Raw genomic sequence first — 23,407 nt, 5'->3', positions numbered from 1 at the left:
CAATGTGATGGATGCTCTGATGGTCTCACCAAGGACACCTAACCCTGACTGGGTAGAGGTGGGGTAGCAGTGGGAGTCAGACATAGATGTCTCCAGGAGTGATGCTGACCTGGATGCCCTGATACAGTACATATGAGTGTGTGTGCACGTGTGTGTGTGTGTGTGTGTGTGTGTGTGTGTGTGTGTGCGCGTGTGTGCGTGTGGGCATGTGTGCGTGTGTGTGTGTGTGTGTGTGTGTGGGCATGTGCGTGTGTGTGTGTGTGTGTGTGTGTGTGTGTGTGTGTGTGGTTAAACCACTCTGCCCAGGTTTGTGTAATGATCTTCTTCAGTTTAACACAGAAAGACTTAAAAACATTTGCCATTTTTAGCCCATCATATCTGGGCTTTTATAAAACCAGAACAAAGCAATTATATTCAGAAAGAGAATAGTAACCAAAGAATCTAAAAAATAAGAAAAGAGTGCTATTATATACGTACTAGCATATGTTATAATAATCCTATGCTTTTATTTCAGCATTATAGAATGGCTTATTATGCTGGATTTTAAATAGAGATGACACTCAGCAAATATATTTTTAAACTTACAGCTGAGGGGCAGGGTGGAAACCCCAGCATGGAAGCGAGTCTCATCAAACTCTCCCTTATATCCTAGAAAAGAAAGCAGAAATACATATGAACTGCTTCTTGATTTATTTTTAGCAATGAGAGTTAATTTTTTTAAAATGCATTTTGAATAAAACAAGCCCAGCAAACCCACTCTTTACGACAACCGAAGCATACGCTGAAAGCTCTCCTTTAACATTCATCGCTGAAGCCCGGTACTGGGCAGTGTCTTCAAAATTACATCTGAAAGGACAAGGAAGTGAGTGACCATTGCAACAATGCTGTTCTATCAAAGGTATCTTTGCTGACATCACACACTGCAAATCACTGGCTAACAACGTGGCTCCTGGGGACTCTTTTTAACTGTTTATTTATTTATTTTGAGAGAGAGAGCACAAGCAGGGGGAGGAGCAGAGAGAGAGGAGAGAGAAAGAATCCCAAGCAGGCTCCATGGTCAGCACAGAGCCCAATGTGGGGCTCGATCTCATAATCGTGAGATCATGACCTGAGCTGAAATCAACAGTTGGAGGTTTAACCAACTGAGCCACCCAGGCGCCCTGGCTGTTGGGGACTCTTGATGAAGCTACTAACTCCAATCTAGCTCCCTGTGGGATTTTATATAATGCAAGATATCTACTGCAGTTTGAGGCCAGCTGCACAGAATGGGAGGAGGACACCTATAGTCCACTGTGACCCTAGCCCAGGTTCATTTAAAATGTCCAAAAAAGGGGCGCCTGGGTGGCTCAGTCAGTTAAGCGGCTGACTTCAGCTCAGGTCATGATCTCTCGGTCCGTGAGTTCGAGCCCCACGTCGGGCTCTGTGCTGACAGCTCAGAGCCTGGAGCCTGTTTCAGATTCTGTGTCTCCCTCTCTCTGACCCTCCCCTGTTCATGCTCTGTCTCTCCCTGTCTCAAAAATAAATAAAACGTTAAAAAAAATTTTTTTTAAATGTCCAAAAAAAAAATGTCAGCAAAGTGTTAAGCGCATAAATTACAGCACAAACAGTGTTACAATTAACTGGTCTAAAGCTGTGTCAGGAACAGAAAATGTCCAGCCATGTACCTTTGTAGTAGTAACTACCCAGAGCACCCTGGGGGGACAGTCTTCCTGCTGGCATCCCTCAGGGTGAGTTTCAGTCTGGGGGGGAACAGAGAGGGAAAGACACAGCCACTCTCCTTGAGCCACAAACCAGATCTGGGTCTGTCTAATGGGTGGGTCTGTGTTCTAGCTCCAAAGTACAAATATGCTATTTCTGTCTCAACTCTACCAAGGTTCAGGTCGCACTTGGAGATTCAGCCCATAGTACAACACAAGCAGTGCTATTTGGAAGTTCCTGTAAGTTATAATACAGAAACTGGGATGTGTTTAATAATAAAACAAAAGAAAGAATGATCTCACAGAGATGAATAAGCTAAGATTTCAAAGCAGGTCTTTTTGTGTATTGTCATAACCAGTGTCTGAGTTCCTCGTTGACTTTCTCGGTTTAGCGTCATTTGTAAAAACCTATTTCTTGTTGAAATTTTATAGACACCAGCACAACCCCAGGAAGGTCAATATGGTTGCCTTTCTCATAACTACTGAATTATAAAGCAACCACAGAGCTCACTGCAGCCTCAGTAGAACCACCAAGTGGCAGAATTGAAGTAACTCTGGTTGGAGGTCGATGCTCGGCAAATGTCACAGGGCCCCAGAGTCCTGCTTGAAACCCTGTATCCCATATGGCAGCTGTTCTGATCTGAGGAGAAGACTACATTGTGAACTGCAGTTCATGTGAACTGCAAATAGTGGGAGTTTTAGCTTTTTCATTCACATGACTAAGCTTGGATTTCAAAACCATATTAGGAGATATGATAAACCTTTGAGGATTTAGAAATTTTGATGTGGGTTCTGCTTTCAATTCTGCTTTGCATTTTGCTTTAAAAACACCCCGGTGTCCAGTCCTGCCTCCCTCTGCAGGCTGACAGGGTGGGCAGATAATTTCCCACACTTTCTGGTGGGAAGCTTACTTTCCCCGCCACCCACCGCAATCTCCATGGCCTCTGCCGACTAAAGGCAAAAAAGGATGATGATGATGATGATGATGGAAGGATAACTAAATATAAGTGCCTACTTATGTAACTTATTTTCTTACTAATGTCTAGAAAAACTCTCAAGTATATAAAATGATAAATTAAAAGACAGAAGTTAATTTTATTCTCATCATCTTTTACTAAATTCAAATCTAAGATCACTTTGTGATCCTGTTGCACTGGGAAGAAAGGGGGAGAGTGGTTGTTAACTGGAGTGGTGAGATGACTCCCCAGGCAATTGTCGAACAACACACATATGGACCCAGATGTCCTCTTACGCATTGATCTCCAGAGTATGCATTCCATATCGACTCTCAATAATGTACTTTCCAGGGTTTGCGTGGACATTTATTGGCACCTGGTTTTTATACCTGTGAGACAAGAGAACAAGGTGAAATAAGTAGAAATGTAAATAGCTTTATGATTAAAAGCACACCCACACAATCCTTGTTCTTCAAGGGACACCTATAAACATGGCACTGAGATTAGTAGCAGTATCTGTTCAATAAATACAAATCTATGGCAGATTAAATAAAATGCACTATAAATCCAGTAAAACTTCTTGATGAGCGTCCTTTCCTCTCTTCCATCATAAAAATTACATTTAAGAAGTTGACCATTCATAACAATGTGGTTGAGTCTCACATACATAATGTTGAGTGAAAATAACCAGACACAAAAGAGTATATAATGATAGCTTTTATATAAAGTACAAAACCAGAAAAGACCAAATTAATGCTATTAGAAGTGAAGACAGTGACTTCCCAGGGGAGGGGGGTGGGGTGGGGGGAGACAGCAGACATGAAGGAGGCATTTAGGTGCTGATAATGTTTGGTTTCTTGTGTTTGAGTACTGGTTACACGGGTGTGTACAGTCTACAAAAATTCACCAAAGCTCTACATTTATATGTAATATGTACTTTTTGTGTGTGTATATTATACTTCAATAAAAGACTGAAAGAAAAACTTGTCCATTGTTGACAGGACAGAAAGGAAGGCTTTATGGTGGGAGTTTTATCATTGGCTGTCTGTAGGATGAAAGTAAAACATTCTTCCTACTAAGATTCTTCCATGTTGTTAAAAACAATGCCATTGTATTGAAAGCTCATTATATTTAAGCGTTTTGTTCTGTTAAAGGCAAGCATGGCTCTCGGCTTGGGAAAAGTTAAATATCAATCACGAAAGAAAAAGTCTGACAAATAAAAGCTGGAAGATTCCCTTTTTCTGACTGTCCCATTCCTGGCTAAGCCTGTCAGCCCTCAGAGGGTAGGGCTACATGGAGGGGCCCTTCCTCAGACACTGTCCCCCAAGGCTGGAAGTCGCACCTTGATTCTTCACCACCTCCTCATGCCCTCAATAGCCAATGGCTATGGTGCCAGACCAGGCTTTTTTGCTTAAGCCATTTTCTGTCCAAGAGCTAGATTTCACTTGCTTCCCTTTCAAACACCCCACTTCACGTGCCCAGATAATGTAAATAACACTAATAACCACAACTCAGAGCATTTACTGTGAGCCAAGGCAAGAGTCTAAGTGCTTTACATATAGATTAGAAAATTCAATCCTCACAACTGCATGAGATAGTACTATTTGTAACATCATTTTCCAGATTAAAAAAACCAAGGCCAGGAGAAGTTAAGTAACTTGTCCCAGTTCACATAGCTAGATAGCAGAGCTGGGATTTGAACCCAAGCAGTCTGACTTGTGACAACATATGATGCTTCCATTGTCCAACTGTTCTCTATTTAGCTGCATTTTATTTCTTCAGACTTCTGGAAATGGTTATAATGAGGTTTGGGAGCAGGGAAAGTGGTGGAAAGGGAGAGAAAGAAAGGAAATAATTTTCAGTCAGTTCCTTCCTCTTCCCAGCTCACACACTCACACACGCACATGTGCACACACATGCCCTATGTCCCTAAAACATGCTCATTTTCTATACTTTAAACAACGTGTCAGGGAACCTGGGTGGCTCAGTCAGTTAAGTGTCAACTCTTGGTTTGAGTTCAGGTCATGATCTCATGATTTCTGAGTGTGAGCACCACGTCAGGCTCTGTGCTGATAGTGTAGATCCTGCTTAGTATTCTCTCTCTCTCCCTCTCTCTGACTCTCCCTCACTCTTGTTTTCTCTCTCTCTCTCTCTCTCTCTCTAGTAAATAAATACTTTAAAAAAAAATGTGTCTTTCTCCTCCACCTAGCAAAATCCCAACTCATCCTTCAAAGTTCAGATCAAATGCCATTTCTTCAATAAACTCCTCCTTGAAATCCCACACAAGGGGCGCCTGGGTGGCTCAGTCAGTTGAGCATTCAACTTTGGCTCAGGTCATGATCTTGCGGTGCATGAGTTCCAGCCCTGCATTGGGCTCTGTGGTGACAGCTCAGAGCCTGGAGCCTGCTTCAGACTCTGTGTCTCCCTCTCTCTCTCTGCCCCTCCCCCACTTACATTCTGTCTGTCTGTCTCTCAAAATCAACAAACACCCGCCATTAAGAAAAATTGAAATCCCACATGATATTAATTGTTCCTGCCTCTCTACATCAGTGTTACTTGGTTCAAGCTGCAAGATACAACATTTATCAGATTCTGGTTGGATATGTGTGTCTTCTACTGAGCTGTCATTGTCGTGGTGACGGGGATTGTGTCTGATCCACATTTACTTCTATTCCCACTCTCCAGGAAGTATGAATCATGGGCAAATATTAGGTACTCACTGTTCGTTAAATTGGATTGAACAGAATTATAGTGTAACAACAGATTAATTGTGGCTTCATAATTCGTGGCTGAAGGAACAGAGTTCTGACAAATTCATACTTCAAACTTCATGATATGACTAATTTTTAAAAAATTTTTTAATGTTTATTCATTTTTTGATAGAGACAGAGCATGAGTGGGGGAGGGGTAGTGAGAGAAAGGGAGACACAGAATCTGAAGGAGGCTCCAGGCTCTGAGCTGTCAGCACAGAGCCCGAAGCAGGACTTGAACTCAAGGACTGTGAGATCATGACCTGAGCTGAAGTCGGACGCTTAACCGACTGAGCCACCCAGGCACCCCATGATATGGCTAATCTAAAGTAAGTACAGACCAAGAAAGTACATTGCGTCTCTTTGTGTCTCAGTTCCCTCAGATGTGAGATGAGAGGATTGGATTGGCTTAGGAGTCACAGCTGCGTGGCAGGTGGAGCAGCACAACCTTCTGCCCCACCCCCGGTAGAACTGCTAGCCGTTTCCTGCCAGCCCCAAAGGGTCCTCAGCCAGCCATCTCCCCACAGAGCTCCAAGCAGACAGGACTATTTGATCAGAGATGACCTAGAAAAAGAAATCAGCTAGCTGCTCCTAGTTTCAAACATTCCTTGTTTTGATGAATGACAGGGTGCCACGAGTTAATCAGCATGTTCTTCAGAATAAATTGGTCTCAGTAATTTCACACTAGATTCTAAAGCTCCCTCCTAAAAAAACAAAAACAAAAAAAGCTCCCTCTTACTACTCAGTTTTTTTCATGTGCTGGGGTGTTTGCAGTAGTTCTTTTTAGCATAAGAAGAGAAATATGACACGGAAGGCTATGGCATGTGGTACTTGAGCAAATAATCTACTGACACTTGATATGGCTTCTGGCCAAAAATGTTGTTCATGTCTCCATAAACAGTTGAGTTAAAACAGTATCTTGCAGCTCGCAGTGTTGCTTCACCTCCCTCGCTCTCCAGTACTACGCGACTTAGCACCTTAGTGCCTTCCCTCTGCTAAAAACCCATGACTTTTCTAATGTGACCCCCTGGCACAAGAAGTCGGTTTAAAATATACATGCACACGACACACAACACTTTGAGGATCTTCTAGTCTTTCCCCTGGAACTCCAGATGTCAGTGTAAGAAAAGTCTGTTTAAAAACAGCATACAAGGATTAAATTAGGAAGCAATTCTATTCTATTCTCCAAGAATTTCAGCCAGTCATTCACGTTGGGAGTCACTTGAGATTGGCCATCCTCAGTATTCAGTCGGGGAAGAAAAGAAGGATTTTTGGCCTGCTCTGTATATGCCTCAGGGCTTGCTATTTCTGGAAAGTGAAATTCCAAACAGGACAGTCAGACGCTAATTTTGGAGAGTAACCTACACTCTGGGATTATTTGTCAAAAGGTTTCTGAAATTCTTGTGAATATTCAGATGTACACCATTTTCCTTATCATTTTCATGTAGAGTCTATGAACTACTTATTAGTTAATGAGCTTCCATTATACTGTAAATATTTGGAGAAGGATACTCTTTATGTGTGTAAAACACACACTTCATCCCCCCAAATAAATGACTGGATCTTGGGCTGACTTGATAGCAAGGGGTTATAGTGAAAGCTCTTTGGTAGTGTAAAGAGTAGTCAAGCAAAAAGGTTCATTCTGCTTTTTTTCTATCAACAAATAATACATGCTAAAATGATCTTGAACATGTTGTATCTCACTACAACTGTGATGGGTGCTTAGAATCCAGCTTTATATTTTAAATAAATAGCTATTATCCACTTTAAAATCCAGTTGGCTGAGAGAGATCTATCCCATTAGGATAAATTTTGGACTTAAATAAATAAGAAAAATCTAAAATAAAACCCTTATGTTGGGAAGTAATCATAAATTATAAATAATTTTAAACTATGTTAAATGTAGGTTGTTTTCCAAAGAAAATAGAGTAGTAACTGCTAAATTTAAATACATTGTGAATAACTCTAATCTTGTAAACAAATTGAATACATGATTCTATTATGAAATTTATAAATTCTCATACTTTGCCAAAATTGAATAAGACTTTTCCAAGTCTCTAGACTCTTCCTGAGATACATGTCTCATACTATTTTATTCTGAGGTTTTGCATTATTATCATGCCTAATGACACATTTCTTTAAGGGTCTCTTTGGCATTAACTTTAGGGGCAATGTTAAGAATTCCAAACAAGTATTTTAAATGTCTCACTGGTGGATCTAACACAGTATTCGCATTTAGATCCAAAAACATGGGTACTCAGTGAGGGAATGAATGAATGCTACTCACTAACGCCAACACATTGCTACAGTGAGTTTGCATGAATCTCCCCACACATTACAATCCAGATATTCATTGACAAAAATCAATCTAGACTTTGGACTGGAAATCCAACTGAATCTGGCTCTTTAAAAAAATTAAATTAATTCAAATTCCTTCCTTCTTTTAAAGAGAACTTTTCTCCCTTATTTCATATAATTCTAAAAATTAGAACAAGCAACACCTTTATATGGTCCAAGAAAGTGTAAAGGTAACACAGGGAGTAGTCTCCTTTCTCAAATGTATCTATCCTCTACTCCCCTCATCTCTTTAGGTAACTGTTCTCCTTAGATTTTTATATATCCTTCCAGAATTTCTTTATGCAAGTAAAACAAATACAAACATAATTTTTTCTCCTCCTTTAAACCAATATATAGCCTATTATACAAGTTATTACATAAAGATAGCCTCTTAAATTAAGTAAAACAACTTTGAGATTTTTCACCATATATGTATGCTTCCTGTTGCATTGACAAAGCCCTCCTTCAGCTTCACTGTGGTGGTGCAGAAACATCCTTGCAACTAACTTTCCTACTGGACCCAATGCCTAAACAGGGTTCTTTCTGTTCTCAAAGTGACTTGGGAACAGGACAGTGCTCCTTGGCATCCCTGCACCTGGCCCTGATGAGTGATATGTGCTCCTGTCAGTTAGTGCTTTCTGGGTAACCTCTAGATTCCATTTAGACAGACTTGGTCAGTCCATGGGATTGGCCAAAGAGCAGCTGCTGCATGTTCAGATCATTTGCTACTGCTGCGTGTTCAGATCATTTGTTAGGCCTCAGGGACTTCCATGTCCTGAGGGTGCCTAGTGGAAACTTGGAACTTAACCCTCTTTGCAAAGAGCTCTAAGGTAGCCAGGCCCCAGGCACAAATGCCCTTGAAAACCATGGCTAAGGACCTAAGGGCTACAAGCAGAGGTAGCATGACTGCAGAAAGTATCGTCACACACTTGTTCCCATGAGTTACCGCCTTCTATTCAGAAAGGTCATCCCCAATTATTTCTTTCATGCTTGCACTCGGTGTCAGGCCCAGAAAGTGCAGTTGGGTAACAAAAAGACATAAATGCCAGCAGAGTAATCATCAACAACCTGGGTTTGTACTTGGGTTGTGGGACCCTGCTCACAGAGGAAATGCTTATTGTAGACTGTGTACTCTATACCAGTGTTAGGAAGCAAATTAGACCTTCACTTAACGATTATTTTTTTTAAAGGCAGCATACCCAGGAAGGCACACTAATCCCACACAAAAGTTTCCTCCAGAAGTGGGTTTACCGGGAGGCCAATGAAGCTTCAGGGTCCGTCACCAGCAGGGTCCCTTCACGGCGCAGGGCCTAATTTAGACCATTAACATTCTTTTTTGTGAAGAGTGCTGCCAAATTTATGAGCTTCAGGCCCCACAAAACTTGCATCTGACCTTGTTTATTACCATAGTCAATTTTCAGTTGTCTGCTAGCTAACTGTCTAAATTTAAGCTTTATCCAGGGGCAAATCTTGTTCTCTGAAGGATGGTTATGATTATGAGTGGTCCACTGGTTCTTTGTTTTAATGTTTACTTTTCACTTGGTTTGCAAGGCAACAGGACTTTCATGAAATGCTCTGATCCATCCCTAAGGAGAGAGTTTTATAAATAATGGAGTTGTCTTCTCCAAACACTAAATGACACGCAGGAACTTGTGAAGACTTGTTCCAGTAAATGAAGTGATTTCCAATCATTCCTGAGACAAACCTTGTGTCTGTGTCTTCATTTTTGTTTAAAATGAGCCCCTGGGACATATGGTTCAATGTTAAGAAAAAAAATATCTCAAAGCCATAAGTGAAAGATTTGGGGAGTCATTCACACTACTCAGCTCCATTAGTGAGGATAACTGAAAATTGATAATGAATTTTCAATAAATTTATAATTTATTGTGTAATAAATATATCTACTTGATTAAGGATTCCGGTTATTCATTTATTAGTAGTATATTTTAATTCATGAGAGAAGAGGGAATGTCTTACCCTCTGTCTTACTTACTGTAAGAAATAATATTTCTTACAGCTAAAAATTCATTATTCTTCATGTATTTTCAATTGAAAAGTTTAGATTTTTTGAGGTGAGAAGTAATCTGTTTTAAGAGGAAATGTCCCTTTGAAAGGCCAAAGTATGCAATACCATAGTCACAGAGAAATGTGGGGCCAAGATTGATTGATTCCTAACTTACTGAAGTATACTTTTATGCTTTAAAGCTTGTAAGTGAATTTTAAAAAAAACAAAAAAAACACTTGGTTTTCACTGAAATATGCTCCTTGTCAGTTATCTTCATTAGTCCTAGCCAAATTAGGTGTCTAACCAACAGAGAAAATGGGTAAGAAAGGAAAAGGAGGCAGGCCTTCTACAGATGGCAATGTCATCCTGTGTAGCATTTATACTGCAACATAGGGTGAATTTACCATTACTCTTGAGGATAAGAAAACAGCACGCAAAATATACGTGTCAGAGACTCAAACAGAAAACATCTTTTTAAGCTGGCTCCATCATTTTCATACTGCTGTCTCTGTGACAGGTCATGACATTAGACAGGTAAGTTTGGAGGTTAGGGATCATGAAGTCATTGACAATTACAATAGGCTATAGGATGGAAGGAGAACATGGGTGCTTATTCTTTACGGAAAGAAAATTTCTTAAGATCCCATATTGAGGGGGCACCTGGGTGGCTTAGTCAGGTAAGCATCTAACTTCAATTCAGGTCATGATCTTAATGATTCATGACTTCAAGCCCCGCATCGGGCTCTGCACTAAGTGCAGAGCCTGCTTAGAATTCTCTCTCTCCCTCTCTCTCTATCTGTCTCTCCTCCCCTCACGATCTCTCTCTCTCAAAATAAATAAGAATAAAACTTAAAAAAAAGACCTCATATTGAGAAATATCTTCCATCTAATTCCCTCTTTTGTTTGGCTTTAGAAAGCATGTTGAAACCTCAGCTCCTATGAGGAGTAGAGATGAAGACTTCTGGGTTTTAATTTTTTTTTTCAACGTTTATTTATTTTTTGGGGGACAGAGAGAGAGACAGAGCATGAACGGGGGAGGGGCAGAGAGAGAGGGAGACACAGAATCAGAAACAGGCTCCAGGCTCTGAACCATCAGCCCAGAGCCTGACGCGGGGCTCGAACTCACGGACCGCGAGATCGTGACCTCGATGAAGTCAGACGCTTAACCGACTGCGCCACCCAGGCGCCCCTATTTTTTAAAAATATTATTGCTTCTGGTCACAAAATGATACCTATACCGTATGGGAGCAAATTTTTATTTAAATTTTATGGCCCACAGCAGTCATAACCATAGATTTTCTTTGTATATAAATGTTGACTACATTTTAATACTTTATATAAAGACCCACTTGTATAACAGGATTATGAAGTATCATAATATAATGTATGCAGGACTGTTCTTTCTTCTCATTCATAAACCATTCACCCTGGTGCCCCTTCTTCACCATTTAAAAAATCTGTACAAACTCGTAGGTGCTTTCATTCACTCTTGCATATTCATAACGCTGAACGTTTTCACTAGAGGTAAAATTAACTTTGTGTAATAGATTCTATGAGTAATTTTCGTAAAGATAACATACCATGTAACACGGGGTTCTGGCCAGCCGGATACAGAGCAATGTAATTTTACATTTTCTTTTTCCCAAACAGTGTGGGAACGAGGTTTAATGACAAATTCAGGAGCATGGAGAAGATGATCTTCATTCAACTTTCTATGAAATGCTTCAGTTTCTTCTAACTATAAAAAAAAATATATCAAAATATTATGGAGTCAGAGTAGCCTGTGCTACTAAGAGAACAAACAAACCAAAATTATCATTTTTCCACTTGGAGCTTTACTTGCGTATTTAGACCATATGCCTTCTCTTTGCCTCTTTAAAAAAGATACACTTAGTTTTTAACGTTCTAAGCCTCAGCAACATATCTTATTTCCCCCTATGGTGGATTTTTTAAGGTTCTTTGGAACTGTACTTTCTGTAGAACCTAAAATTTCATGGAGTTGGGCATCTAGGTGGCTCAATCGGTTAAACATCTAACTTTGGCTCAGGTCATGATCTCACAGCTAGTGAGTTTGAGTCCCGCTTTGGGTGAGCTCTAGCCCCGCTTCGTGTGAGCCTTGCTTCTCTCTCTCTCTCTTTCTGCCCTCACTCACTTGCACCTCTACTCTAAAATAAAATAAAATCATATAAAATAAAATAAAATAAAATTTCATGGAGTTTAAAACTACTAAGTCTGTCTTTCTTTGACACACACATTTTTTTTATTTAAAAAACTTTTAATGTTTATTTTTTTTTGAGAGAGACAGAGACAGAGAGACAGAGTATGAGTGGGGGAGGGGCAGAGAGAGAGGGAGACGCAGAATCAAAGCAGGCTCCAGGCTCTGAGCTGTCAACACAGAGTCCAACGTGGGCTCAAGCTCACAGACTGGGAGATCATGACCTGAGCCAAAGTCAGACACTTAACTGACTGAGCCACCCAGGCACCCCTTTGACCCATACGTTTTAATGTCTTTATCTTTGTATTCTTTGTTTCTTTTTTTTTTTTTTTTTAATGTTTATTTCTTTTTGAGAGAGAGACAGACAGAGTGCAAGCTGGGGAGGGGCAGAGAGAGAGGGGGAGACGCAGAATCCTTGTCTTCTTTTAGTTTTGTTTCTCCATAAGACTACATATTTATTTCTTCATTTGAAACAAATCAATCTATATGTACACACACAATGGTACATGCATTTCTGCTTTTGTAAATTATATTAAATTTCTTTCCTTACTGTTTTTGTCAGCGACAGGCGTTCTGCCTTCTCTCGAATTGCAACTTTCCTTGACTTCTTCTCAAAAGCTTCCTCCTGGTGAAGACTGGACGTAGACTCTTGGGATGCTGTGGACCGTTTGGATACTGCAGAATGTTTGGATACCGCGGACTCTTTGGATGCTGTAGAATGTTTGGATACTGCGGACTGTTTGGATACTGCCGACTGTTTGGATGCTGTGGACTGTCTGGATGCTGTGGACTGTTTGGATGCTGTGATTCCTTCTTCACTAGCAAGAAGATTCCTTTGGGCTATATAGGCAGCAGCTTCTTTAATTCTTTCTTCTTCTGTATCTGTAATTCCACTGACATGTACTTGACTAAAATACAATAAGAGCAAAATATAGATATTATGGGTGGCAGTGACAGGATTGTCCAACTTTTACTAAGTTCAAAGTACATTGTGTAACATGCCCAAAGAAAACCTGACAAAGAAAAACTTGGTAAATCAGGAGCTAAGTGTTCACATACAGAAGGGATCACCACCTTAACCAGTAATGGTAACAACAATAATAATACCTATTATGGCCATAGTGTTGCCAAGTGCTTTTTATATATATTATCTCATTTTATGTCCACAACAACCCTATGAGGTAAAGTGTATCATTTCTATTTTAGATATATAGTAACAAGGCTCAGAGAAATTAGATAACTTGCCTCAGATCATTTTATTGGTTTTTTAGAGTGTTTAAATATGATTGAGTCTATAATAAAAGACTTTCCTTCTAGAATAGATGATATTGTAAAATGAGATATCGCCTGTGTGCCTGTGATCCTGATATAAGACTATGTGCTTGATCTGGATTCTATAACTGAGTTGATGTGATGCATTGCTCAGAGCTGTTGCATATATAAATAAATTCTAAAGTTATGGGGAGGCCTCATGCCTACTGGGTTTCTTTCTAAGATAATAAAAGTTATTTGGGGGTGCCTGGGTGGCTCAGTCAGTTAAGCATCCGACTTCAGTTCAGGTCATGATCTCACAGTTCGTGGGTTCGAGCCCTGTGTTGGGCTCTGTGCTGACAGCTCAGAGCCTGGAGCCTGCTTCCGATCCTGTGTTTCCCTTTCTCTCAGCCCTTTCCCCACTTGTGCTGTCTCTCCCTCAAAAATAAATAAACATTAAGAAAAAATTTTAAAAAGTTATGTGTGTGTGTGTGCGTGTAAACACATTTAATGAGAGCTTTTACTTATGCTTGCACATAGCCCTGATAAGAAAAATTGACCAAATTTGCATTTGAAGTGGTGATATTTATAAAAGTGACTTGTTTTTATTCATAATTGACAATGATGGCAAGTGAATGGTAACATCCCAAAATGCTTTATAATAGAAGTTGTGCTATAATTTATTAATGTTGTTAAACATATTTAGATGATTTTTGGGGCGCCTGGGTGGAGGAGTCGGTTAAGCGTCCGACTTCAGCCAGGTCACAATCTCGTGGTCCGTGAGTTGGAGCCCCGCGTCGGGCTCTGGGCTGATGGCTCAGAGCCTGGAGCCTGTTTCCGATTCTGTGTCTCCCTCTCTCTCTGCCCCTCCCCTGTTCATGCTCTGTCTCTCTCTGTCCCAAAAATAAATAAACGTTGAAAAAAAAAATTAAAACATATTTAGATGATTTTTAACCTCCTTCAATACCTTTGTTGTCAACCCCAACAGTGAGGAAGTATCATGATCATATTGAAGATTTTCTTGAAATAGAGTCTCCTTAGGCCTCTGAAGGCTGAATTTTACCTTTGATTTTTCTTACAAGAATAGTTACTTAAAATTTAAGCAAATACTGGCATTATGTTTATAAGTTCCTGGTACCTGAATCTGTGTAGTTTGCTGAAAAATAGGGCTCAACATTTGCCCAAGTTTGAAATTTCTCATGGAATTTTACTAAAACATCTGATAAGATTAGTCCACTTTGTTTCTTACTGAACTTAGTGGGTAAATTTTAATTTCTTTTTCCTTATCTCTATCTTTCCGAATATTAATAAGGTAATATTTACTAACTCAGTAACATATACACTATAATTTAGGTAGAGAAAAAGGAAGATGGAAGATTTTCAGTTTAGAGTCTTGACATAATTACCTCTAATTTTTTTTTAATGAGATAGGAAGTAAATGAATTAATAAGTGATTATAAAAATCATCATGAGAATCTGCTTGGAATTCCATACAGAAGTAAATATATAATAGAGAGGTTTGAAATGAGCTCTGTAAAATGATTCAATATATATAATAATAGATTATATTCAATGCTAGCCTTGCCCTGAGTTGAGACAACTCTTAAGTAAGAGAACTTTAAGTTTGAGCTCACATTATCTCTGACAGTAGACATGTTGACATAGCTCTAGAGAGCAGAATGAAGTCCTGGTCTCTTGCCTTCTCTACTGCAAATAAGCTAAACCTCAGGAAGACTATAATTATTTCATAAGAGACCTCAAACACATTTAGGAATATTTTTTTCACCCAGGACAGCAGGGGTATTTTTCTTTAAGTAAATATAAGTGTATGTCAGTGATAACCCTGCTATAATCTGGGTACAAGAACAAGAATATGATGCTGATATGCTGACAAAAATAAACTACTACAAATTTAAGATGAATTTAAAACCTCCCCAGTACTCGATCTCTGATGGTCTCAACTAAAAAATCTGCCGGTGACACAAAGTTAACTCAATTTATCTGAGAACAAGAATTGAAATTAAAAAAAAAAAAATTTAATGTTTATTTATTTTTAAGAGAGAGACACAGAGAGACAGAGCACGGGGGCAGGGGGTGGTAGGGAGAGGCACAGAAAGAGAGGGAGACACAGAAACTGAAGCAGGCTCCAGGCTCTGAGCTGACAGCACAGAGCCCTATGCAGGGCTTGGACTCAAGAACCTTGAGATCATGACCTGAGCCAAAGTCAGACACTTAAGCGACTGAGTCACCCAGGTGCCCCAAGAAGTGAAATTTTAAAGTGCGATCCAGAAGAAATGGTATTTCCCGGAAATACATTATAATTGCAGAGTGCATTTATGTATGTTGCATCGGCCAATCCCTAGAGGACTCTTTGCTCTTCCACTGCCAGCCACGTCACTTTCAGCAAGTCATTGAGCCTTAATTTCCTTGTCCATAAATTGGTATACTAATACCTCTCTAGGGCTGCATTGAGGATTTAGCAAGATAGTCTACATAAAGCATGTAGTATGATTCCCAGAAAATAACAGGTACTTAACAAAGGTTCATTTCTGTCCCATCCTCTTAGATTAATACTGTCAACACCAGTAGGAAGTGTTATTTTCAACACAGTAGTAGAATACAGGACATGGCTCCATATTAAAAAAACAAAAACAAAAACACTGGAAATAAAACCCAGAAGATAAATTTTTATTTGCATTTTCTTTTATCACTGTTTATTTTGTAAATTATCATTTCTTGAGACTGGCCCTGAGGAGACAAACTGGTTTGATTTAGGAGAAAGAAGGCACTGAAAGTAAGCAGCTTCATTTCATGTGGTAAAGAGATGGAGAGGTATGCCATGCAGGTTCATGATTAGTTAATATGCTTTTTAAATATATTTTTTTAAAACAGAGTGGGAACAAAGCAGAAAATAAAACATTCTACTCCTCTAGCCTAGCCATCTCCTATAAAGAATATCCGTGTATATTAAACTAACTGTGAAGAGGCCAAACCTGGGCAAACATACTCAGCAACATATGTATATTTCAATGGAAAGTTCACTTTTTTTAAAGTTTATTTATTTATTGGGGGGTGGGGTGAGGGGCAGACAGAGAGGGAGAGAGAGAATCTCAACCAGGTTTCATGCTGTCAGCATAGAGCTGAATGCAGCCTTAATCTCAGGAACTATGAAATCGTGACCAGAACTGAAATCAAGAGTCAGATGCTTGACCAACTGAGCCACCCAGGCGCCCGGGAAAGTCTACTTTTAAAAAAATCAGAGATATCAGGGGTGCCTGGGTGGCTCAGTCAGTTGAGCATCTAACTGAGGCACAGGTCATGATCATACAGTTCTTGGGTTCGAGCCCCACATTGGGCTATGTGCTAACAGCTCAGAGCCTGCAGCCTGCTTCAGATTCTGTGTCTCCCTCTCTCTGCCCCTCCCCTGCTCATGCTCTATCTCTCTCTCAAAAATAAACACTAAAATATAAGAGATCTCAAAGATATCAAAGAAAAAGCTAAAAATAGTATATTACTTATCCCATTACCTTCCTAATCAGAATCAGAACAATTATGACATTAGTATCTGAAATAATTCCAAAAGGAACCGTCAGAGAAAAATAGGAAAAACACAGGGAAATGGAAGAAGGTCACCAACAATGACAACCATGTCATTCCTACTGAATTTCCTGATGGCATTTTGCCCTTCATTTTGAATATAGCCTTAGCTCTGTGGATATAGCTCTCCATTCACAGGAAAATAAACAGGGAAGGATCTGAAGGTTCCCATTAAATTTTAATTTGGTGTCTTAAACAAGTTTCAAGATTCTTCTCTATATTAAAATCATTCCAAAAAAGTTTATATTTTTTAAAACACACACACACACACACACCCCTTATGAACATTAACAGCATTAAGGGACTTGTGATTTAGTGATTATTTTGTGAGTTTGCCTCACAATACATAGTAATCTGTTTTACATTAAACAAATATAGCACAGGCATTCAAATTATGATGCCTTTCTTTTACTTAGTCTACCTTATCTAAGGTTTTTTTCTTCCTAATGAATAATAATTAAAATCACACTGTCGGGGCACCTGGGTGGCTCAGTCGGTTGAGCGTCCTACTTCCACTCAGGTCCTGATCTGGTGGTTCATGGGTTCATCGGGCTCTGTGCTGACAGCTCAGAGCCTGGAGCCTGCTTCGGATTCTGTGTCTTCCTCTCTCTGTGTCCCTCCCCAACTCTCTCTCTGTCTCTCTCTCTCAAACATAAATTAACATTAAAATTTTTTTTTTAAATCACACTGGCAACCACAATAGTTTCCCTCTACCTAAACATAACATCTGATTTTTTTAAAGTTCATCAAACACTTTACGGTTTCAAACCTTTCTTTCTATTCTACCTATAGTGACTATATATAGTGTTCAATCACTAGCATCCAATGCTCTCCTTCTGATTTCAACCAGTTACATAATGAGAACTAAGTTCCTGATCATTCTCTTCTGTCATGTAGCCATCCTAGGTGGTGGCAGATTTTCACAATGAACACATCTCCCTCAGTGCAGGGTGCCCAAGTTCCTCAGAGCTTTCTCAAGGAAAGTTTCTCAAGCTTTCTCAACATTGTTCAACAGATGTTAGTTGCAATTATTATTACTACCTGGCAACACCTACTCTTCACTTTCTAATATTTAAAGCCAGGAAGAGAATACATACGTACCGTCCAGAGAAAATAGGCACCATATAGTCACTTGGCAGATTTTCCTTCTCCTCCCCAGACAGAAGGCTTTTCTTGGCTCTCTTTGGTTGGGGGCTCAACTTGGATGAATAATCTTCTAACATCAGACTGGAATCTGTAAGTCTGAAACAAAACCCCTAATATTAGATAATAACCAAAAATTGCACTGAAAATATTCAAAATGCTTACAAAGGGAAGTTTTAACTTGGGGGGAGGTTTCACAGAATCCTAGATTGCTAATATTATAATATCTTTTATCTTTAGAACTCAAGTGGAGTGAGAAAGTCCTCAAATAATGCACTCTATATAGACACAAGAGAAAAATACGTCTATGGTAATTTCATAGCTTTTTCCCCTTTAAAGTTTCAAGGGAAAACAGCAGTGCTTTTGTAATAGTTCCAAATACCCTTTGCTGTTAACATTCAAATTTTAGGCAATCTATAAAAATGGTTTTATCCAAGTCTTTTCAGGGCACTGATAAAATGCAAAGTGTTCTGGATAGGGAACCATTCTCCCTTCCCCACCAAAACATTTTGATGGAGGACCCCTAGGTTCAACTTTGAGGCTTTTATGTAGTATAGACAGACTCCTCTGTTAGAAGGAACACAAGTTCATCAAACAACAGTTAACATCTTTTATGTGAACACACAGCGTTGAGCAACTCAGACAATGATAGGAGTGTGATAAAGAAATTTGGTCAGTTCTGTTGTATACAAAAATGTGCTCATGCACGCTGGTGCTTTTTGAGGTAGATATTATTCTAATAAAAAAATGTATTAGCATGGTGGAAAACATGAGAGAAGAGGTTGCACCTAGAGAAAAGGATTGATAAAACTAAAAGTACAGTCTTTAGGAGCACCTGGGTGGCTCAGTCAGCTGTACTGACAGCTTAGAGCCTGGAGCCTGCTTCAGATTCTGTGTCTCCCCCACTCTCTCTCTCTGTCTCTCTCTCTCTCTGCCCCTCCCCCACTCACTCTCCGTCTCTCAAAAATAAAAACATTAAAATTTTTTTAATAAAAATAAATAAATAAATGCACAATCTTTATGTAGCTCTTGAATGAACTGAAATGCATTTTCATTCAAATATATAAAGTGGTCATAAATTTCAGGAGTTCAGGAATCTCTCAAATTAATCCATGGATTCATGTTAAAAGCCCCCGGTCTACATTGTAATGAAAGATATCCACAATAGGGACCTCTACCAGAACTGTGTGTACTATCCTTGTAATTTGAAATAATTCTAAAACAAAATGTTAATACTAAAAAGTCCCCTTGTCCACAGAAAATTTGGGGGAAAAGTGGAGCCATGTGTGTGATGTGTCATGGGAAAAGCAAGCTTCCCAGTTGAAACAGAAAAACTTTCCAAACCATCCAAACCTGACCTTTTCTCAATCTTTAAGAAGCATCAGGAAAAGCAAAGAGATGACCTAAATCAAAGCAGAAGACAGGCCAAATGCACACATGGTGCGAAATGAACACATAATAATGCAAGCAAATCTATCCTCTGCTAAACAAGTAGCACCGAATCACAGGGCTTCTAGAGAGTACAGAGGTGGGTGCAGTGGCTCTGGGCCTGAGGGTACAGGGTAGGCTACTGTCTTTGATCCCCAGACTGGAGTGGCAAACTTCTTCCTCTCCCACTAACTAGCTCCTCCCCTAGGGTGAATAGCTATGTCCTAGTCTATGATCAGCATTAAAATTAAAGGTTAGAACTTTGAATTCAAGCTTGTGGATTGGTTACCAATTGGAAGGCTGAGTGAAATTTGTTCCTGGCTGCCTGTTCCAGGCAGCAGCAAAATGACTGCATTCTATACCCCCAGTAGATTACAAAGTACAGGCTGTGCTAATGCAGGTCTAAGTTTAAAGTGCTATTTTCCTTCTCCTCTTTAATTAATTACCATGCAAAATAAAATTAATTTTAGAATCTAAGAGTTACCTTTTCTCCTACTTATACAACATTTGCATTTTTCATTTTACTCTTGCTTTTCTTTAAAAAAATTTTTTTTTAATATTTACTTATTTTTGAGAGCGAGACAGAGCATGAGCAGGGAGGGCAGAGAGAGAGGGAGACACAGAATCCAGGCTCCGAGCTGTCAGCACAGAGCCCGATGTGGGGCTTCAATTCTCAAACCGTGAGATCATGACCTAAGCCAAAGTCAGATGCTCAATGGAATGAGCCACCCAGGTGCCCCAACTCTTGCTTTTCTATTTTTGCTCTTTTTTACTTTCATTCTGTCTATAGTCATTCTTATGAGATCATATTTTCAACATTTATCTACATCAAAATGGTTATGATTTGTCATTCTTTTTGTTGTATTGTTGCTCCTTTTTTCTGTCATTTTCTCTTTAAGATGATTTTTTTTTAAAGTAGGCTTCATGCCCAGCACGGAGCCCAACATGGGGCTTGAACTCACGACCCTGAGATCAAGACCTGAGTTGAGATCAAGAGTCGGATGCTTAACCGACTGAGCGACCCAGGTGCCCCTAAGATGAATCTTTTAAATGATGCACTTATCACATAGAATGTACCTGAATGTCATTATTCCATCTGTACAGGTAAATCACAGCAGCTGGTTTTTAACATTGAACTTTATGGTAAAGATTCATGGCACTATCATCGATCTCCTGTCATATGTTATTTGGAACAAAAAACTTCACAGAGAGCATTATGATGTTTTGTATTATATAGTATTATTTAGAAAATCCAGGCGTGCCTGGGTGGCTCAGTTGGTTAAGTGTGTAACTCTTAATTTTGGCTCAGGTCATGATCTCATGGTTGTGAGATGGAGTCCCACGTGGGGTTCAGCACAGAGCCTGCTTGGGATTCTCTCTCTCTGCCCTTGCCCCACTCATGCTTGCTCTCTCTCTCTCTCTTATAACTCAAAAAAAAAAAAAGAAAAAGAAAAAAGAAAATCCAAAGTACTTAGGAAAAAATCTTTGTTATGTTCTTTAAAGTTTCTTCAAGCTTTTAAATACTAATAATAAATAAAAAGCATGTGAGGGATTAGATGTTAAAATACTATGCCAACAGACTATTTAGCAATAACTCATTTACTGAAGATAGCAAACAAAACTAAATCAGAGAAACATCAAATTTTAAGGAACTGACTATGTCATAATCAGTCCAAATAGTTATTTGCAGAAAACCATCAATAGTCTATTTTGTAATGATCCGTGAACACTGAAGTCCAACATCTTACTCTATTGAATTCTGAAGCTGAATGTTTTTACAGGAGAATATTTTAAGTAGAACATGTAAAATTTAAATTTCTTTGAATTTAAATCAAAAGATGAAATAAGGTTTTGCTAACTTCTCGGGTTTTTAGTTGTATCTAAATATTGAAAATAATCCTCTATCTTACAAGTCCATTTCTGAGTAGACACTAAACTTGATATGCATGGATCTATTTGGGTGTTTTCTAACTATTAAAACTACAATTAATGTTCTTTATGTACTCAGCTTAAATCGTGAAGCTTTCTGAATTTCCATTTATGGAGGCAATGAAATTAAGCAATGGTTAAGGATTGATTTGTGTGTGCATACATGCACACACACATCTATAACTGTGTCTATATTTTGGCACTCTGCTACCAATTGGGGTATGTCCTGTTAATATGCCTAAAGTTAACAGAATTTAAAGAAATATCATGGTGTGTGTGGCATCATCACATCTACAACCAGCAGCATCACAGAGAAGGGATGTAGCCAAGCTCTCTCCGGAAATATTTCAGGAACTCGGAAAGAGGCTTAGACCTTCATCCAATTCAAATACTGAACAACAACCAGAGACAACATTCTGCTATTACAACTTCATAATTATACTTTATAGGAAAATAAAGAACAAAACCACTTATAGGAAGATATCTCAAGGATATTTATAACAGGCTCCTCATTTTATACTTTGGAATACACAGAGTGTCTTTATAACTTGCCCATGTTCACACAGCAAGTTGGTAGTGCAAGAAGGACTAGCACCCATCTAGGTCAGTGTTCTTACCACTATACCAGTGGTCTCTAACTTTTGTGACTGAGCACTCCCAATCCAAAAATATTGGGGTCATGCCACTTATATACGTTTGTTTATTTGTAAGTTCTATGCATATACTACTATATAAATAGTCTCACTCATTCTATGAAACATTCAATCAATAGAAACATTTTAAAGACCAAATCTGATGTTTTTGAAAACTAGTAGTGCTAATATTTCTTCCTATGCTTCCATGGTTTGCCTTTGTGGATATCCCACTTTGGAAACCATAATACCATATCACACTGCCTATACTGACTCCCATTGTGATTTGCTATTCCTTAATTTATTCATAGATTATGAAATCATCACAGTTCAGTTGAAAATATAGCCTTAAAAAACTCGTTAGATTTTACATGAAGTAAAATCAGTTCCTTAAAGTTATGTTTGTAATCATCATGTAATTTGGGGAAACTGTCCTAGTTCTCCAGGATGAGAAACTTTATTTATACTTACATTAAGTAGGGATCTGCTTACTGGCTATAGTACTTTCTGAAAATGTGATAACCTATTGGCATGTTGCAGAAAAATGATGGGCTGTAGGCATTGTCTTTTGTTGACACTGCTCCTAAACCTAGCCTCACCCATCCCTATTTGCTCAGGTTATACTGCATTATTACTTGATCCTCCCACTGCCTATGACCACCCACGGAGAGGGATAGTCTATAATCTTTGTATCCATACTCTATCCACTTTGTATCCACACTGTGCCTGATGATGTTCAATAAATGTTTATTAAATGAAGTGAAATCATTCATTCCTGTATTTACCCTAGCTCAGTGATTTTCAACCTTGGCTTCACACCAGGATCTACTGAGGTGGGGCGCCTGGGTGGCGCAGTCGGTTAAGCGTCCGACTTCAGCCAGGTCACGATCTCGCGGTCCGTGAGTTCGAGCCCCGCGTCGGGCTCTGGGCTGATGGCTCAGAGCCTGGAGCCTGTTTCCGATTCTGTGTCTCCCTCTCTCTCTGCCCCTCCCCTGTTCATGCTCTGTCTCTCTCTGTCCCAAAAAAAATAAACGTTGAAAAAATTATAAAAAAAAAAAAAAAAGAATCTGCTGAGGAGCTGTTAAAAATGACCGATGCAGAGGTGGGACTTCTAGTATGGTGGAGTGAGTACTTCAGCAGTTACTCTCCCCCAAAAGCAATGATAAAAATGGATACAAGTGTCAAAACCAACCCATTCAGGGCTCTGAAAATCAACCAAAGGCATACACAACACTGAGAACTAGTTATTCATAAAAAAGCTACTGAACTTTGGGTATGAACAACGGAAGTATGGCATTCTGCCTAGCCCTCTCTCCTCCCCCCTCCCTTAGCTCAGTTTATAAGGTAGTTCTACCAAAGTAGAAAAAGGCATGACAATCAGAATGTTCACTGCCAGAGCAGGCTGACTTGATTTGCAGCAGGGTATGATAAAACTCCATAACCAGAAGCACTGTGGGAAACACTAGC

The 23,407-nt window shown here is 39.2% G+C and overlaps 1 protein-coding gene across 3 annotated transcripts in view; it reads right to left on the bottom strand.

The window, feature by feature from the left end:
* Positions 1-23,407, bottom strand: part of MYOM1 (myomesin 1) — a 156,380-nt gene that overhangs the window by 94,869 nt on the left and 38,104 nt on the right. For all 3 annotated transcript variants that reach the window (XM_045457955.1, XM_045457956.1, XM_045457954.1), the window contains 6 exons: positions 17,910-18,050; positions 12,511-12,868; positions 11,326-11,483; positions 2,950-3,042; positions 758-846; positions 586-648 (listed from right to left, as the gene is read on the bottom strand). In XM_045457955.1, coding sequence (XP_045313911.1) covers positions 586-648; positions 758-846; positions 2,950-3,042; positions 11,326-11,483; positions 12,511-12,868; positions 17,910-18,050 — 902 coding nt within the window. The remainder of the gene's footprint in view (positions 1-585; positions 649-757; positions 847-2,949; positions 3,043-11,325; positions 11,484-12,510; positions 12,869-17,909; positions 18,051-23,407) is intronic.

Source organism: Leopardus geoffroyi, chromosome D3 (assembly GCF_018350155.1).
Source record: "Leopardus geoffroyi isolate Oge1 chromosome D3, O.geoffroyi_Oge1_pat1.0, whole genome shotgun sequence".
NCBI lineage: Eukaryota > Metazoa > Chordata > Mammalia > Carnivora > Felidae > Leopardus > Leopardus geoffroyi.
Note: the sequence above shows the minus strand (reverse complement) of the source record. Positions and strands in the feature narration are given on the sequence as shown.